This window comes from Oryx dammah, unplaced genomic scaffold (assembly GCF_014754425.2).
Source record: "Oryx dammah isolate SB20612 unplaced genomic scaffold, SCBI_Odam_1.1 HiC_scaffold_9, whole genome shotgun sequence".
NCBI lineage: Eukaryota > Metazoa > Chordata > Mammalia > Artiodactyla > Bovidae > Oryx > Oryx dammah.
Genome location: NW_024070193.1, coordinates 42541404 through 42560202, shown reverse-complemented (window position 1 = coordinate 42560202; position 18799 = coordinate 42541404). Strand labels below are relative to the sequence as shown.

Here is an 18799-nt window from a genome sequence, read left to right as displayed (position 1 = left end):
CCACATGTGAACAAATTGCACCGTATGCCCTCATCACATCCCTTGGGGCTGAGGGTGTACATGCCAGGAGGCAATGCCAGGGGCTCAGCATCTGAGCCAAAAGAGAGGTTTGAACCCAGGCCCTGGTTTCAGTGGTGCCCAGGGAGTGTCACCTGCCCCTTCCAGCCCAGGGGCCGTTTCCTTCTGTGAGTAACCCCTGGCTGGCCCAGGGGCAACAGAAGTCAGTGGGGAATAATCTCCCCAGGAGCGCAGTGGGAGCAGATACCAGCGAACAAGAATCCCAAGAGAAACCAAACTCTGGTTCTTGCATTTGGCTGAGAGACGGGTTAGCCAGCTTGACCCTTCTGCTTCTCAGGGCAGTGAAATATATTTTTGGAGCTGATTGGGGCATGTTGCCCACATAGTGGACAGATGAAAAACAGCGTTCTCCAGATGCAACCGAAACCCTTTATTGGAGCCACCCTCCTAATGCCAGCAGTCACTGGTGGTTTCCTGGGGCAGGGGTAGGGTGTCCCGGGTGGGAACTGTGGGCTGGTTTATGCTGTTACAGTACAAGTGAATGCAAGGATTTGCAGTAGCTGCCTCTTAGCAAAGGATCTTCCCTGGCACCCAGTCACGGGGGCCTCGTGGTACGGCAGGGGGCAGAGGGAAGCCCACTGTGCTTCCGTGGTGGACTGTCTTTTCTTTCTGGTTTTCCTACTCTGTGTCCTCCCATCTTGGGGGGCAGCAGTGGTCCCCGAGGAGAAAGAGCCACCAGCAGCCCCACGAGCAGAAGGCTCCCCTGCCCCGCCGCCCCATTGCCCACCCGGCCTCACACTTCCTTCCGCAGCATCACCTTGATGTTGCTGCAGACCTGGCCCAGGGCGGCGAAGAGTGGGTTGCAGAAGGTGCGGATGCAGAGTGAGTAGATGTGGCTGATGCACTGGATCTCGATCAGGTAGCTCTTGATGCAGGGCACCACCGCCCAGATGTGGCAGAAGGAGATGCAGGCGAACAGGAAGCCCCAGAGCAGGGCCAGTGGGACGCCCAGCAGTGTGGACAGCAGGCGGTAGCACCAGTACTTGGAGACAGTGAAGGTGGTGTAGCTCACCTTCCACACGCCGTCAAAGCTGTAGGTGCCCACGGGCTCCGCGATCACGTCTTCAAAATCCACCTGCAGGGGCAGGACGGGGAATCCTCAAGTCACAGCATCACCGGTTTCTTAAGGGTCAGAACCCCCTGAGTGGCCTGTTAAAGCTAGTGCCTGGGCCACAACCACGGAACTTCAGACCCCTGTGAGTCCAGGTGGGGCCTGAGACTCTGCATTTCTGACCAGCTCCCAGGTGATGGCTGGTGTTGCCCTAGAGTTGTGAGGCATAAGAGCTGGTCCAGTCCTCTGATTTATGGGGGGAGAAGAGGCTCTGAGGAGTTGACTGATTTAATCTGTAAGTTACAGGCTGGCCAGGAGACTCTGAAATTTTATTATTTTATGATCTTAGGGAATTGGAATGGCAGTAATCCTGAAAAGATTTACTGGGTGCCTGCTGATAGGATGGCAAACAGGTGAAGGTTCCTGCCCTCCTGGACTTTACAGCCACAGAGAGAACAAGGCCAGTTCTCCGGTAAGGGAAGGACGGGGCCATGTGCACCCATAGGGTGACGTTTAACTCAGCCTGAGGGTAAAGCTTCCTGGAGGAGACCTTATCTAGCTAAGCTGATTCCTAGTGGTAGCCAGGTGGTGGGCAGAGGTGTGGGCTGGAAAAGTGTTTGGGGTACCAACTGCTGGGACCACTGAGATGGATAGTGTGCTCTCTCGGGGAGTTACAGGCCTTCTGGAAGGCTCAGCACAGGCCCACAATGGCAAAAGGGAGGCCGGAGAGGCCAGATGGGGCAGGCATTGTGCAAAGAGCAGCCTCTGAGTGAGGGCTTTTGCACAGGGAGTGGCTTGGCTGGATTGCAGCTTTTTTTCAGTTGAGGTATAATTGACACATTACGTTAGTTTTAGGTGTTCAACATAGTGATTTGATTTTTATATTTCAGGAAATGATCACCACACTGAGTGTAGTTAACATCTCTGTGTACCTGTGATCAGAACTTTTATGACTTACTGTCAGCAGGTTTTACATGTACAATACAATATTATTCACCATGCATTGTAGTCGCCATGCTGTACTATACATTCTTAGGACTCAACTGTCCTATAACTGGAAGTTGGTACCTTTTGACCCCCTTTACCCATTTCACCTCCTCCCTCCTGCCTCTGGAAACCACCAGTCTGCTCTCTGCATCTCTGGTCTGAGTTCTGAGTTGCTCATCCTGGCTGACATGACTTGGGTGGTTGTTGGGGTGGGAGTGAGGATGCCTCGGGGAGAGGCCAGCTGGGAGGTGTCGCTGGGTCCAGCCTTGTCCGGGGTGATGGAGGAGGCTAGAGGAGGTACACTGGTCTGAGCTGTTTCAGGATCTGGCTGGTGGTGAGGTGAGGACTGTGTTGTCCTGGCTGGTGGAGGCGTCTGGTATCTGAGTGCTGCACCTCGGGAGTGCAGCATTGTTCTCTCTGCCCTGGTCCTGAGCTGCCTCAGACTTTCCTCTCATGCTGCCTACTTGGGCCTTTCTTTTTCTTTTTTAAAATCTTTTTGGCTGTACTGCATGGCATTTGGGCTCTTACTTCCCTGATCAGGAATCAAACCTGTGCCCCCTGCATTGGAGGTGTGGAGTCTTAACCACTGACTCACCAGGGAAGTCTCCTCCCTGTCCCTCCCTTGCAGCTGGAAACAAGGTGGACACTCAAGAAAATCCTGCTCACACATCCCACTGAAATGGTGACTGAGGCCCCATTTGGTAAGGAAAAAAATAAAGATTGCTTTCAGCCAAGTCACTTCACTAACCTTTCGTGAGTCCCTACCATGCCTTAAGCATCATCATGCTGCTTTCTCATATGTGATGTCATTTAGTAGCACTGAGCGTTAGCTGTCTTGTCTATAAAATGAGAGGCAGTGTATTCCTGGGCTGCTTTAACAGCAGCTGGTTGAATAAATGCGCAAATGAATCAGACTCACTGGAGGGTGGGGAGTTGGGCCAGTGAGCTCAAGCCCCAGTCTCCCATGCAGACCCTTTTTTCCCACTTTTGAGGGGGAAGGAGATCCTCTCTGTGAACAAAGTTACTATTAAAACTACTTTTCCTTATAACATAGCCACCTTGCAGAAAGTTAAGGGAGTAGGAAAACCAAAGCCCATGCGTCTCCAGTTTGCACTTCTCTACTAGGAATACTGAAATTATCATTGCTTTGAGGCTTTTCCTTCCAGTGTGAATGTTCTGGGGGGTAGGGAGTGGACATGACCATATTGAATGTCCATTGTTGAGTCCTGTTTTTCTCACGTGGCTGGATTCTGAGCTTCTGGGCCAGGCCTCAGATCCTTGGGTCCCCCTGGAGAGAGCCGAGTATGCAGCCCGACACTTGGGGTGATTTGTTGATGGGGAGCAAAATTCACAGGAAGAGACTTCAGGCTGCAGGTGATGTGCACGAGTTGACTTGGGGAGTCCGAGGGCCTTTTAGGATCCACTTGTGAGTCTTAGCCTCCAGCCTTCTCTTCTTGGGGCTTAGTGGAGATCACTTAACCTCTCATGCAGCCAGCCCTCTGGATGGAAGGGGACGGCTGGAAGGAAGACTAAGAATATGGTCCTCATCTCCTCCAAAAGAGAACACTGATTCCTGGAGGGCTTCTAGGAGGTGGTAGCTAGTGGGAGATTTGGAGTTAGAGATGCAGGAGTCTCCAGTCTCTAGATCTAGTGCGGGATCTTTGGAAAAGAAGGCCCAAGTTGGTTGGGGAATGTCCCATGTATTTGGAGAGTGAATGGAAATAACTGGTATCTTTCCACATCTGGTTTATATGGGCAGAAATCCAGAGTTGCTGTTTCTTAGGGGAGTCGAGATCCAAGAAGCTGAGGAGTATAGGCCCCAGGGGACCATTCCAGCTTTGCCCTGGGTACACACACGAAAATTGTGGAGTTTCAGCCAAATCCCCAAGGCCTGGATCCTGCCAGCTGAGGGATTCTGAGCTCCACAGCCAGCCCCTTCCGTATCGTGGTTATGCCCACCTGTGCCTGATGCCTCCTAGGGCCTGGGCTGGGCTCTGGATCCTGCTGCAGTCCTAGGAACGTAGCATCAGAGGGAGGCCTTTGGGTGGAGGTGGTCTCCCTGCCTTCCTCCTCTGTCCTGTTCAGTGCCTGGGGCCTCTGCTTCCCTTCCTGTGACTATTCCTTGGGATTGTGGACTCTGACTCACAGATGACCCCGCCCTGCCTCCTCCCCTTCAAGCTGAGCGACAGGTGCATCTAGGCATCCTGACTCTACTCTGAGCTCTTCACACAGCCCCAGCCAGGGTCAGACCCTGAGGCAGATACTGGCTGTCAGGGAGGGAGACTGTTCCCTCTGAGATCTGGTCCTAGTCGGCCAGAGAGACCTGCCCCAGGGCAGGGCCTCCAGCCCCTTCTTTGCAGCCACCCACTCTACTCCAAGCAGTCAGCAATTCCCCTGCCCCTCGGTAGCCCAGCCTGCTTTGTTCATGTATTTCAGCATATTCCTCCATTCAACAATGATTGATTATCTGTGTCTGGCCTCTGAGGGTGGAAGGGGCCCTGACCAACTCATACTGTTGAGGTTTGCATCCAGCTGTGTCTCTTACTGGCTCTGTGACCTTCAACAAGTGTCTCAGCTTTCCTATGCCTCGTTTTCCTAGATTGATCTCATTAGGTTTAACTGAATAAGTTAAGACATGTAAATACTCAGCATATTGCCTGGTATAGGATCCTCATCACTAACTGTTAGCTGCTAGTGGCGGTTAGAGTGCTTTCTTGAACAGGAGCTAGGGTCCCAAAGGTGGATTGGCACAGTTGCTGATCTGATAAGTGACTTTGGCAATAACTTAACCTCTTTGAGCTTCATTTTCTGATCTCTAAAATGGGTTTGCTGTTTTTTACAACCTTGTTATGAAGAACAGACATAATTTCTTTTCTATCCATCTGTCTCCTACCATTTGTTCATCTACCCATTCATCTATCTTGTCTATTCTCCGTTCATCCTGCCATCCATGGATCCATCAGTCCACCCATATGCATCCATCCATTCATATCCATCTACCTGTCATCTATCTGTCCTCTCATCCATCTGTCCATCCTCATCCACCCATTCATACCTATCCATCCATTCAGCCAAACAAATACTTATTCAATACCTACTTTGTGCTAGACACAAAATGGGTCTGACCCTTGCTGGGGCTGTGTGAAGAGCTCAGAATAGAATCAGGATACCTAGATGCACCTGTTGCTCAGCTTGAAGGGGAGGAGGCAGGGCAGGGTCATCTGTGAGTTGGGGTACACAATCCTAAGGAAGAGTCACAGGATTGTGCTAGGCACATCCTCTTGGGCAATGCTTAGTATAGTACATGGCGCACGGTAGGTACCCAGTGACATAATCATTTGTTCAGCTGCTTGTAAAGTTCCTGTGAAAATTTATCTCAGAAAATTTCTTGGTACCCCAGATCATAAGTGCAATGATTCTCCAGCCTACCTGTCATAAATGAGTATGTGCACATGTCCATAAGATGGATGGATTCCTCTTTCTCCTCCTTCTCTGCTTATGGTAATAATCCTACCACCAAGAACCTCTCTATGATGTCTATTAATGATCATCCTTGTTTTTTTCTTTTTGCAGAAGGCAAAAGCTGTTGTTGCTGAAATTTGAGTTCTTTTTAGTAATCGCCTTCTGGCACTGTGCCCAGGGCACCCTCTCTGTTGCCTGTGAACCTGAAATCATGCTCCCAGAGAGATGGGCCATCCTGGGAGGAGGCAGCCATTCCCTTAACCAGAGCTGAGACTGCTCTGATCACCATACTACTTTGGGGAGATATTTATAAAGCCCAGCTCAGGCAGCTCTAGGCAGACGTGCCAGTGTATCAGAAGCACACAGTGACTTCATTTCTTAATTCGTTTCCGGAAGTGGAGGGGAGATGGCTTTTTCTGGAAAGGTGAGGTGGGGGCTAAGTCCATGGGCAGAGCTGGAGGGCTGGGTGTGCAGCTGGAGGAGGGGCTGGGACGGGGAGAAAGTGGCGGCTCATTTAGCTGGTGTCCCCTTCTCTGGCATCTTTATTTTGGAACAGCAAGAGAGCTAGTTGACTCATTGGAATTGGCGAGCAGGACTCCTGCCATCTCCAGGAGGGGAGGGAAGGTGCAGGGGAGCTGGGCTGGGCACTGCCCAAGGATGCGAGGGAGGCCAGCAGCCGTCCCTCAATCCCCCCCCACCCCATCAAGAGTGCCTCCCCTCATTCCTGTGTGACTCACTGTTTGCGCATGCAGGGCCCTGCAGGATTCAGACAGGCTCTCTGTGGGTGGGGGAAATGGCTCTAGGCAGGGGGATGGCCACTGGGTCGGGTCTCTACTTGGCCACTGAGTTACTGTGTGATTTGGGGTCTGAGGCTTTCCCTCTCTGGGCCCACCTTTTTTGTTTGATTTTTTGTTTGTGGGTTTTGACACTACAAAGAGGATTGGGCCAACAGCCTTAGTGACATGGAATTAGTTTTGAAGTCAAGATCCGAAGGAGTGCCTGTGCTTCGTGGGATCTTGGTCTTGTCACCTACTATCTAGCTGCTCAAAGGGTGGTCCACAATCAGTGTGCTCCTCCCAACAAGGTGAGTCCACAAGTTGAGAGCAGGCATTTTAGAAATAGTTATTTCAGCTAGTAATTGTATGTCTGTTGATTCTAATAATAGTAACAATTGGATTTTACATCGTCAATACCTCTTTTTCACTGCATCTCTCTAGTAGTTAATTTTGATTGACTTTTGCAAACTATTGGTGTACAACAGATTGGAATAATAACAATAAAACCGGCCCTCCACCCAGATAGCCCGAGCAGCACTGACCTCTAAAGCAGGAAGCTAAGATGCAGTGATAGCTACAGAATAGCTGGAAAATGGTAAAGCTTTGCTTCCTGTGTTATAATTGATAATAACAGCAGTAGAATTCTGTACCATCTGGGATGACCATAGTAGGGCCAAAACTTGGCCCTTGTAGGTGTCAGTTTGGGCCATTTGTCTTATATCCAGTATTCCACCTGGCCTATAAGGGACAAGCAGGGCTGGAGCCCACATCAAACCCTGGACCTCAGTTTCTCCTGCCATCTCCCTGACTAGGGTCTTTGCAGGACCTGGTTCCTTAGCCAGAGGTGAGGCAAAGATGAAGCACAGGCCGGCTCTGGGAGTAGGAGGAGAGGGCCAAGTACTAGTGGGAGTTTGGGGTCCAGATCATCCTACAGAGGGGCCTGGGGCACCTGGCCTGAAGCTAAGAACACAGACGAAGGAGCTGTGAAGAGACTCAGATCACAGAGGGCATCAGGGAAGAGAGAAGGGTCCCATCAGAGGAGTCCTCATCAGATCTTCGTGAGCCCTGCCCTTGCCCATCTCTTCCCATCCTCTCCCTGGCCCCCTTAGTTTCTGCCTTTGTGAAGGTTGGTGTGGTGGACTGCAGAGTAGTAGGAATTGCCTTGGGTTGACTTCTAGGCTTGGCTGTGCACCAGCTTCTCGAGGGATGTTAGCTAGTCCCCAGAGATGACCCCCAATTAGTGATGCCTGTCAGGGCTTCTGTCTGGGTGCAGTCTCAGGCTGGGCTCACCTTGTGACCTGCTCCACCAGCAGGATGTGGCAGAGGAGAAGCTGCCCCTGAGACCTGCAGAGCTGCCCAGTCAAGTCCAGTCAATGCATAGAACTGAGAGAGCCTCGGAGGGCTGTTGCTGTAAGCCATCGAGTTTTAGGATGGTTTGTCACACTACTGATACTGTGCATCTTTAAAGAAAACTGGTGACGACTCTGGACTCTAGGTGTGTCTTCTGTTAGACAAAGAGGACTCGCCAGCTCTTGAAAGTACAAAACAGTGACTAGTGGCAGGGCCTGGAAATCTGCATTTTAACAAGTGCCCCCAAGAAAATGGACCACATTTTAAAAAATTCTAGTTCATAACACAGGAGTCCCCATAACACGAAGTTACAAATACCTCACTGTGAGTTAGTCCAGTGCAGCCCTTCTTAGAGGTACTTGCCAGGGGGCAAGATGAAAAGTTTTCAAATGAAGGAGTTGCCAGTTTGGAGTGCCTGGCAGATTATGACCTTTCCTAATTCAGCATCATCCTGCCCCTTCTGCCTTCTCTCCCATAAATGCGGGCATTTCTAATCCTGCTGTTCTCCTGCGGACAGTGTAGCAAAGAGGTTTCACCTGTGTGCCAGCTTGGCCAAGCCTATGGTCCATGGCTTCCTGGAAACGTGCTGTGATCCATTAGTGATGTCTGCCGTGGATATAGGCTGGGGGTGGCAGTGCCCGGTCCTCACCTTTGCTGATGCTGCCCAACATCCTGCTCCATGTTGTGGGCTTTGCTCGTTTCAGTCCCTCTTCTTGGAAAGCCTGATGCCCCCTTTCCACATTTTACATTTTCCTCGTTATTTATGCAGCTTGGATACCATCTCTCCATGAAGCTGGCTCTTGATTTTCCAAGTGCCTTCCTCTCTTAACCTCCCATGACCCTTCAACTGATGGCTGAGTTATGGTGTTTACCACCTCCTCCTGAACATTCTTGTTAATGTAGCCTCGTCTTCTCTGTTGGGTTGGATTCTTCTCAAGAGGAAGCACCAGCTCAGTAACATCTTCATGCAATAGGGTGTCCAGGTGGGTCCACACTGAAAGCAGATTTTGGAGAACTAGGGGGAAGAGGGAGCTGTTGGGTTCTTTAGGTACTTATTAGCTTGAGCTCAGCAGCAGAAGGTGATGTTTGTGTGTTTTACTGGAGGAGGAAGGCATGTGTGGCAGATATGGGTTGGAGGTAGGTGGGAACTGGTATGATGGGCTGGGATCAGGTCTGTTTGAAGGGTTTTCAGAGAGCGGCTGAAAACAGAAACCAAATGACCCGCCTGACACAGGGGTCAGACGTCCTGCTCCAGGGCCCAGCTGCCTAAGTGTGAGTTGTCAATGAGACAGTCCTGAGACCCCTCTCAGATAACAGGCAGACTGTGGGGGTGGGGCTGGGGTCCTGCAGAAATGCATGGGGGAGGGGCTGGAGGCTTTGCAGTTTGGGTCTGAAGGGAACAGTGTCCAAGCTAGCCAGCTGGAGCACTGGGGACCACTGGCCCTCATTTCCTGCCCCAGATCCTGGCACAGGGCTCACAGACAGTGGGTCTGATTTGCTCATCACCATCTCAGCAACAGCCCAGTGCCTGGCACAGAGCAAGCAGTGGTTGGTGGCATTGATGTTTGTGAATGGTGGTGGTGGTAGGGGGGCAAAGGCAATGGGGCGGCCTCCCTTCTGCCCAGGCCCACCCCAGAGCACGGAGACTACAGTCAAGTCTGTTGGGCTGTGCAGGGCTCTCCCTCTGCCCTTGGCACTCATTTCCATCTTGGGTTAAGGGCAACACCAGGCCTTGTTCAGTGCAGTTCAGTGAAGTTTCGACTCTGGAAATCCAAAGGGAGCACCTTCTTCTGAGGGTCAAACCCATGGACCCAGTGAGTGCCTCTCCTGTCTCCACTGTTGGCTTTACTGTGTGAACTCAGCAGCACCAGGAAGGGAATGGGTCTCTCTTCTTTCCGCTCGGGGCTTCCCTGCTGGCTCAGACAGTAAATAATTTGCCTGTAATGCAGGAGACCCAGGTTTGATCCCTGGTTCTGGAAGTTACCCTGGAGAAGGAAATGGCAACCCACTCCAGCATTCTTGCCTGGAGAATTCCATAGGCAGATGAGCCTGTTGGGCTATATAGTCCATAGGGTCACAAAGAGCTGGACTCGACTGAGCAACTTTCACTTTTTTCCACTCGGCCTCTGTCTACACTAGGGACTGAAGCCCAGAGAGGGAAAGGGATTTGCCCAGGGTCACATAGCAAGTTAGTGTCAGGATGGGGCCAGGCTTGGGTCCCCGTAGTCCATTTTATTCTGGCGTCTTACTTGCCCTCCTTGCCCATGGGCAGCTCCAGCCTTCTTCTTGGCCTCGCCTTGTTTCTCTTTCTCTCCAAGTCTGTTCCCCTCACCCCTGTCCTTTGCCTGGTTGATGAAAGACATCCAGGTGACCCGAAGGCCAGTCTGTCCAGGTAGACCCCTCTCTTCTAGCCACATTCTCCCCTGTTTCTTCCTTTGCTTTATTGTTTCACAGCCCATTATACCAACCTGAAGTCTCCTTGTATCTTTCTGTGGTATTTAAGCTGATTCTGGTTTATAATCCCTGTTCTAAATTTCAAAACATTTTCATCTCTTACTCATTAAAAAGGAAAGAAAAAGTCAAATAAATTCTCAGACCAGCTTATCCTCAGTATACTTCCCTTGTAGCTCAGCTGGTAAAGAATCCACCCACAACGTGGGAGACCTGGGTTCGATCCCTGGGTTGGGAAGATCCCCTGGAGAAGGGAAAGGCTACCCACTCCAGTATTCTGGCCTGGAGAATTCCATGGTCTGTATAGTCCGGGTCACAAAGAGTCGGACACGACAGAGCAACTTTCATTTCACTCCCAATAGGAATGTTTGTGGGCCTTTTGCTTCACCTTGGAGGGATGGTTTTCTGTGGCTCAGTGCCTCCAGGGAGGATAGCTTCTAGTCCCCAAGAGGCAACATAAGCAGCTGCACCAGTGTGGCCACTCCCATCCCTCCCTTGAATTACAGTCTGGGCTCTTGAGCCTCTCTCCACTTGTCACCTGCTGCAGGAATCCTTCAGAAACCACCTTCTCCCTTGGGATCCTCTTCTCCATCCCAGCAGCTGGCAAGGGACCACCAGAGCAGAACCCGGGCATCCGTGCTGGCCCTGGCTTAGTTCTTTTGCCCTCCAGGCTCCTATCAGCTCACATTTGCACACGCCTGCTTTGTGCCAGGGACTCTGTTAGACACTTTCAAATCCCTTATCTCATGTAATCCTCATGGTCTATTTCAATTGCACAGTGCTGCTCTGAGACCCATTTACCCTGTAGGGATGGGGGTGGGTAAATTTTGAACATTTTACAGAGAGTCTGGTGTCATTGTTTTTAGGTAGAAGAGTCTGGATTTGAAACCAGATCTGTTAGTATCAAGTCTGGGACCATTCCCTCTAGATCACACTGCCCAAACCATGACAAATACTACTTAGTGTTTTTATAGTGCTTTTCAGTTTGGAAAACTCATTCCCTAATTTTGCTGAACTTTCCAAGCTGGGTCATGATTATACTATCTCCACCATAAATGATGCTTATAAATACAATAATAGCATAATATAAACTGTTACAGAGAAATGTCCTGAGTGAAGTGGGGTCACAGAGGAAGGAGCTCCTGATTTCCTGGGGCAGTCGGGGAAGGCTTCCTGGAGGAGGTGATGTTTAAATCAGGTCTCAGTGGCTGAGTGGGGCCTACACCATGTGGAGAAGAGGAAGCAGGCACTCTTGGCAAAGACACAGGGGTATGTTCTGGTTCCTGTGACTGGCTCCTGACATGGGGGCTGGAGGTAGAAGAGGAAGGTGGGGGCCAGATTATGCTGGGGTTCAGAAGCCATGGGAAAAAGTTTGACTCAGCCAGCGTGGGAGGTATCCCGTTGAAGGTGACAATGCAGGGTGGTGCTTAGAACAAGCCCTTAACCGTGCTGTCTAACCCACTAGCCTTGAGCTATGTTGAGCATTTGACCTATGGTGAGTGCAACTGAAGACTTCTACATCATGTTTAATTTTCCTTAAAATGTAAAAATTGATAGTCAATCCTGTGACTGGGAAACTTGTAAGAATGTTTGGAACAGTTTGGGCTTGTGAATCAATTTTCAACTCTACATTTTATGAAATCTAGACACATAGAGTTCAATGAAAAATATTGTGAAAATTAACTTCACCTGTTTGTTTTTCCTTTTTAAACTCATGACTGCTAGAAAATTTAAAGTGACATAGAGTAATTGTATACTGGGTCACATGATGTTTCTACTGGACGGGGCTGGTCTGTGTTTCTGATGTATTCAGAGGCCCCTGGAGGCCCCTTCATGTGCCCTTTTAAAGGCCTTTTCAGTGACTTTGATGCTCGTGGTTGGGCACCCTGCTCCCAGGAATTCTGCTATAGTAAGATGCCTGTGGCTATCGGGTGGAGGTTGGACTGAGGTGTGGGCCTGGAGGCAGCCAGGCTGCTGGTGGTATGTGGGCAAGGAAAGAGGCCTGACTCAGGCACAGCCATGGGGGAGACTCCCTGAAGGCAGGGTATATCTTATCTGAGATCCCCTTTCAAGGGCCCTGGTGCCCTCTGGGGGCCTCTGCCCTGCCCTGGCCACTGGACACTGGTGTCAGGCCGGGAGCAGGCATGAGTGCTGGCCACAGCCCCCCAGCCTGGGGCAGTGGGTGTTCAGTAGTGCCCTGGGGAAGCTGGGCCCCCTGTGAGGGGCCAGGAGCCCTGCCAGAATCTGCCTTCTGGGGATTAATCCCAGGCCCACTGTGGAGACCGCAGAATGCCCCTGGCACAGAAAGGGCCTGACTTGGCCCCCTTGTCTGCCCCCGGCAAAGGGCCAGGAGCAGATGGGAAGAGCACAGAATTGTAAGGAGCTTCCTCTGCAACTTGCCTCTCCCGCCCTGGTGGATGGTCCTGTATGTGTGACTGATTCTTTGCTCTTGTTTACACTAAAGGTTCTCTGGGGGGGTACAAGCTGGTTTCGGAACGGGTATTTGGAGAAGCCAGGGAGGAACAGGGAAGCCGATGGTGCTGGAGCAGAGCCCACTCCTGTCTAGCACCCAAACCCACACCCTCGGGCAGGCGGCACCAGGGCAGGCCCGCAAGCCTACCTTCACTATGTCCTCGTTGATGTTCTTAGGGTCCCGGTTCACCAGATCGATCTCCTTGAAGTGAATGTCCTTGACGATCTGGGCTTCCAGGTCTGTGCGCTCCTCGGCCATCATTGTGGAGGTGGGGGACCCGCAGGAGGAGTTGGGAGCTGTGTGGCCGGCGGGGCTGAAAAGACCTGGGGCACGGACACCAATGTCTCCAGACTTGTGCCCCTGCTGGCTAAATAGGCCCCACCCAGCGTGCCGGCTGACAGCTGTCCCGCATAACTTCAGCCTGCCGCTGGCTGAAGCCTCCAGTGGCAAGCCTCCAAGCTAAAATTAAGACTGGAGCCCTGCTGGAAGACCCAGCACTCCTTAAAGGGGGCTGCGTGGGAGCTGGGCCTCACGAGTGAGTCAAGGGCCTGGCATCCCCTAATGCCACTGTAGTCGGCGGCTGCTGGTGCAGCCCTGGTACTTGTATTTTTGCCCCCAGCTTGGCTTCTTGCTGGCTGCGTGAGCTTGGGCACAATTTGCCTCTCTGGACACCACCTCCCCACTTGTAAAATGGGGCCATAATAGTACCAATCGGGGCTCTGCTCAGCCTTGTGGGAAGGAGATGAGCTTGTTGGGGGAAGGGCTTTAGAATGAAATTGGTCTCTGGTGGGGATTCTCGTTGGAGCAGTTGGCACCTGCCCTATGTTTTGGTGGCCCAAAGCAGGGCTGAGGTTTTCCCACCTCTGGGGTTTCCCCTAGATGGGGGTTGATGGACTGCAGCATGGACTGGGGCTGGGGGAGGGTAAGATGGGAAGGAGGCCACTCATGAGGTTGTCCACCCTCCTTTGCCTTTTGTTACCATGTGGAAGGGACATGGAGCCCATATTTACCCTGCTCTTTGCCCTGTCCCCAGGGACAGCTTCCAGGATATCCATGGACCCCAAGCATAGCATGAGCATCGAGCAAGCATTGTCTGGTCAGTTTCCCTGCATCCTTCTTCAGCCCAGCCATCACACAAGGCCCCTGAAGCATGAAGGATGAAGACTCTGAGTCCTCAGGTGGCAGGGTCTGTGCATTCATTTATCACCCACCAACTCATCTCAAAATTACACGACTGAAGTGATTAGTAGTAGTAGTAGTAGTAGTAGGATAAACAGACCAGTAAGGCTCTGTCCCTGCCTTCTGGGGAGCTCTCAGCCTAAGGCAACAGACTGATCAGAAAAATAAGTCAATTGTAATAATGTGTGGCAAATACTGCAAATTTGAGTTATTTACAAAGAACTTGTCTTAGAAGCCCATGGGAGGCAATGGCTTACTCTGTGGACATTAGGGAAGACTTCCTGAAGTAAGTGGCTTTAGCCATTTAAGGTGTTTACCACACAGAACATTTCAGGTAGAGAAGTTGTATCAGAGGACTGCTGTGAGCCAGAATGCTGAGAATTGTGTAGTGGCTTGAGCACATGTCTGAAGGGTGAGGGAGGGGATAAATCTTGATTCTAGCCTGGATGTGAAGAACCTCAAATGTCATACTGAAGAGTACAAATTTGTCTAGAAGTGCTGGGAAGCCAATGACTTCATAGCAGCAGAAAGTCTTTAACAGATTCACATGTAAGGAAGATTTGATTGGAGCTGGGTGAAGTTTGAAGCAGGAAGACGAATCTAAAAGCTGGTGGTGATAAAAGACTCTTATCAGTAACTGTTCAGTTCAGTTCAGTTGCTCAGTTGTGTCCGACTCTTTGCAACCCCATGAATCGCAGCACGCCAGGCCTCCCTGTCCATCACCAACTCCCAGAGTTCACTCAGACTCACGTCCATCGAGTCGGTGATGCCATCCAGCCATCTCATCTTCTGTTGTCCCCTTCTCCTCCGGCCCCCAATCCATCCCAGCATCAGAGTCTTTTCCAATGAGTCAACTCCTCCCACGAGGTGGCCAAAGTACTGGAGTTTCAGCTTTAGCATCATTCCTTCCAAAGAAATCCTAGGGCTGATCTCCTTCAGAATGGACTGGGTGGATCTCCTTGCAGTCCAAGGGACTCTCAAGGGTCTTCTCCAACACCACAGTTCAAATGCATCAATTCTTCAGCACTGAGCCTTCTTCACAGTCCAACTCTCACATCCATACATGACCACAGGAAAAACCATAGCCTTGACTAGATGGACCTTAGTCGGCAAAGTAATATCTCTGCTTTTCAATATGCTATCTAGGTTGGTCATAACTTTCCTTTCAAGGAGTAAGCGTCTTTTAATTTCATGGCGGCAATCACCATCTGCAGTGATTTTGGAGCCCCCCAAAATAAAGTCTGACACTGTTTCCACTGTTTCCCCATCTATTTCCCATGAAGTGATGGGACTGGATGCCATGATCTTCGTTTTCTGAATGTTGATCTTTAAGCCAACTTTTTCACTCTCCTCTTTCACTTTCATCAAGTACTTGGATACAAATAGTAAAGATACAAAATAATGCATCCAAGATAGGGGCTTTTTTTTTTCTCTTTTGCTTAATACAAATGGGTACTTTAGAACTACTGTGGTGGCTCCATGATGTTATCAGGTACCAGCCTTCCATCTTTCTGTTCTATTCTTAAAGCTACCTCATATGCATAAGAAGGATGCTACCCTTCCAGCCATCATGTCTGAGTCTAGACAAGAAGAATGAGGAAAGGGCAGGGTAGGAAAATGCATCTGTCACCCAAGTCAACTTCATTTAAAACTTTCCAGGAGGTCCTGCATGACAACCGTTTATTTCTCACTAACCATCTGTCTCGGCAAATGACGCCAGGAAGTGTAGATATTTAGCTGAGTACAGTTTCGGCCTACACAGTATCACTAGCAAAAATTGTTAGCAACTAGAAAATTCTGTCCCAAAATCTCTTAGGAATTACTGTTTTTTTTTTTTATCCTCCTGCCTGGGACCAGGTCCTAGGGATATATATACGTCCTCCTACAAAGAAATTAGGACAAAAGTTATTGCTGCTTGTGTTCGTGTGGGCTGTGGCAGGAATCTGAGCCTGAGCTTGAGCTTTGTCCATTGCAGGACCAGATATATCTGGTAAAAAGCTGGGGCAGCTATATGGTTAGAAGGGATGGAGGAGCCACCTGAAGGAAACCCATCCTAAAGGAGAAGTGATGATAAAAGATAATAGTAAGGATTATAGAGATTGTATTTGTCTTTCTTTTTTTTTTTTTTTTTAAGAGATTGTAGTTTTCAAAGGTGGCCTCATCTATGGTCTTACAATGGTACTGACACTCCTTCCAGCAAGATTGACTCACAGAGTCTTGCAGCACTGATTCTCCATGACTCTGGGGCCAGGCTGTAAGAAGGATACAGCTTCCAGGGTCTCTCCTCCCCAGACTCTTGCCCTTGGAAGTTGGATGCCACACTATGAGGAAGCCCAAGATAGCTCATGGGGAAAGATCACAGGCAAAGGAACCAAGGCTCCCAGCCACCAGCCAGCATCGACTGTTAGATGTGTGAGTGAGGGCTGGATAACTCTAGTTCCTAGGTTTCAAGCCACCCTTAAACCTTCATGCCTTCCAGCTGAAGCCCAGACTGCTGCTCTCTCTGTGTGCTGAATATCTAAAGCACAGAGTCCACGAGCAGAAGACTTTCCCTGTGTCTCTAAGTCTGGGGGTAGCTTGTCTCGCAGTCACAGCAGCTGGAATGCCGAGTGATAACAGTAGGGACAGCAGTGCTGCCAGCGGAGGTTCCCTGTGTGCTGGTACCAGGCCAAGGCACCCTAGGTTTCTGGAAGTTGGCTCGTTGGTCACGGAGAGGGGTCACTGCCTTGAGCCAGTGGTCAGCGCTAAGGGCCGAGGTAGTGGGGAGCCGAAGCACATTTTGGATTTCAGAGGAAGCAGGGGCTATGGGCTGAGGCGCCCAGGAAACGCTTTCTGGCTCTTCGACAGAGGGTGATTGGAATCAGAGAGGCAGACTGGAGAGAGGCAGATGTCAGGGACAGAGATCTGTCCCTCGTTTCATGATGGCAGTCCCGTTTCCAGACACACTAGTGGAAAGGACACTTAGTCTTTTCTCAGCGCCAGCACTAACCAGCTCCTTGATCTTGGCTCAGCTCCCTGTCTCCTCTGTGCTGAGTTCTCACCTGTCACATGTGGATGGTGACATCCACTGTGTTCCTTACACTGTGACTCTGTGCCTCTCACACCAGGAGAAAAACAGGTGGGGCACCAGCGGGCACACATACCCAGGGAGAAGATGCTACTGAGAACATAGAGAAGATGAAGCTTTTGAGACAGCCCTGGGGCAGTGCTCCTAATGTGAGAACACAGGGCCGGAAGAAGAGCGGCTTTCCGAAATCCATTTTGCACCTGGGGTTTGGGGGGAGTCTGTGTTCTTGTTTTAAAGGCATTTTGGGAGAGCATCATTTGGCTTGCTAAGGGAGTGAGAAGAAAAAAAAAATTGAAAATGGGATGTGCAGTGAGACATACTTTTGTGGAGTGTGAACAGGGAAGAAATAGGAGAGATGATGTGGGCCGACTTGCCAAGAACATTGTAGTGCTGCAGCCCAAAGGCTCGGGTAACTATCAAAGTTAGAACTACCATTAACCAACAGTATTCATCACTTAGCCCCAGGTTTCCAAAGTAGGCAAGGCTAGGATGAGGAGTAGGAAAGGAAACTTTCTTGTTTCTCTTGGGAGTTCTAGATCCAGGTGCAAGGCTTCTTTGTTCTGTTCACTCTTTGGCTTTTGGACTCTGCATTTAGAAGACAAGTCAGAGCATGCCAGAGCTGGGAGAGATCCAGCTTCTGCATTTTTCAGATGAAGAAACTGAGAGACCAAAATATCTTGGTTAAACGAGGGGAGAACCATGAGTAATTGGACAGATGCTCATCAGCAGGTCACTCCCCTCCAAGCTTCAGTTTACTCCGCTGTAGCACGAGGATTAGAACGTCATCACTTTTTAGCAGCTTATGGTACCTGATTCCCACCAGAGACCTTGGAGATTTTCGGAATGGATTCCGAAAATGGCACTGTGACCTTAGGATGCATTAGAAGAGATAGATCACCCAGAACAATGGAGGTGGCTGATCTGCCTGACTCCTCACTGGTCAGACTACACTTGGAACATTGTTTACAGCCTTAGAAAACTGGATTATATCTAGAGGGGTGAGTAAGAGAGTAAGATGGGGCAAGAGCTTGAAACATGTCTTAATGAGAAAGAACAGTTTGGGGTTGGAGAAGAGGAGTCTCAGTAGGGGAAAGCAGAAGAACTTTACTCAGATCCCTGAAGGCTTAAGGATGAGATTGATTCTGGGTGGTCTCAGCGATGGATGAGTAAGTGGCCGACTCTGGCTTCATTAAGCCCAGTGCCTGGATTGTTGTAAGCCCTCTTGCTAATGATAGTTGGTGGGCTCCCTGGTAGCTCAGATGGTAAAGAGTCTGCCTGCAATGCAGGAGACCTGGGTTGGATTCCTAGGTCGGGAAGATCCCCTGGAGAAGGGAATGGCTACCTACTCCAGTATTCTTGCCTGGAGAATTTCATGGATGGAGGATCCTGGCAGGCGACAGCCCATTGGATCACAGAGTCAGACACGACTGAATGACTAACCCTTTCACTTTCAGTGTTACTCTTAAGGAAGAACTTTGCTGTAAGATCGGGTCTCAGCCTCAAAAGAATCCACTCTGGTTTAATTTTATTTATGTATGTATTTTTAGTTGTGCTGGGTCTGCATTGCGGTGTGCAGGCTTTCTCTAGCTGCAGCAAGCCGGGGCTGTTCTTTGCAGTGGGCAGGCTTCTCATGGTGGTGGCTTCTGTTGCCGTGAAGCACAGGCTCTAGGTGCATGAACTTCAGTAGTTGTTTGTGGGCTCTAGAGCGTGGGCTTAGTAATTGTGGTGCACGGGCCTAGTTGCCCCACAGCTTGTGGAATCTTCCCAGACCAGGAATCAAACCCATGTCTCCTGCGTTGGCAGGCAGATTCTTAACCACTCGACCACCAGGGAAGTCCCAGTTTAATTTTCACTTGAGCTTAGGAGGCCAGCTGCACCCCAAGAGCCCTGATCTTTCAGAGAATGCCCCCACCTCACAAACAGTA

The 18799-nt window shown here is 50.3% G+C and overlaps 1 protein-coding gene across 1 annotated transcript; it reads right to left on the bottom strand.

Annotated features, from left to right (window-relative positions):
* Positions 1-427: 427 nt before the first annotated feature.
* CAV3 (caveolin 3) lies at positions 428-13046 on the bottom strand. The gene is made up of 2 exons (XM_040245994.1): positions 12776-13046; positions 428-1153 (listed from the first exon to the last, which is right to left on the bottom strand). Exons 1-2 carry the CDS (start codon positions 12887-12889, stop codon positions 812-814), a joined length of 456 nt encoding a protein of 151 aa, XP_040101928.1. The 5' UTR covers positions 12890-13046; the 3' UTR covers positions 428-811.
* Between the last annotated feature and the right edge of the window lie 5753 nt (positions 13047-18799).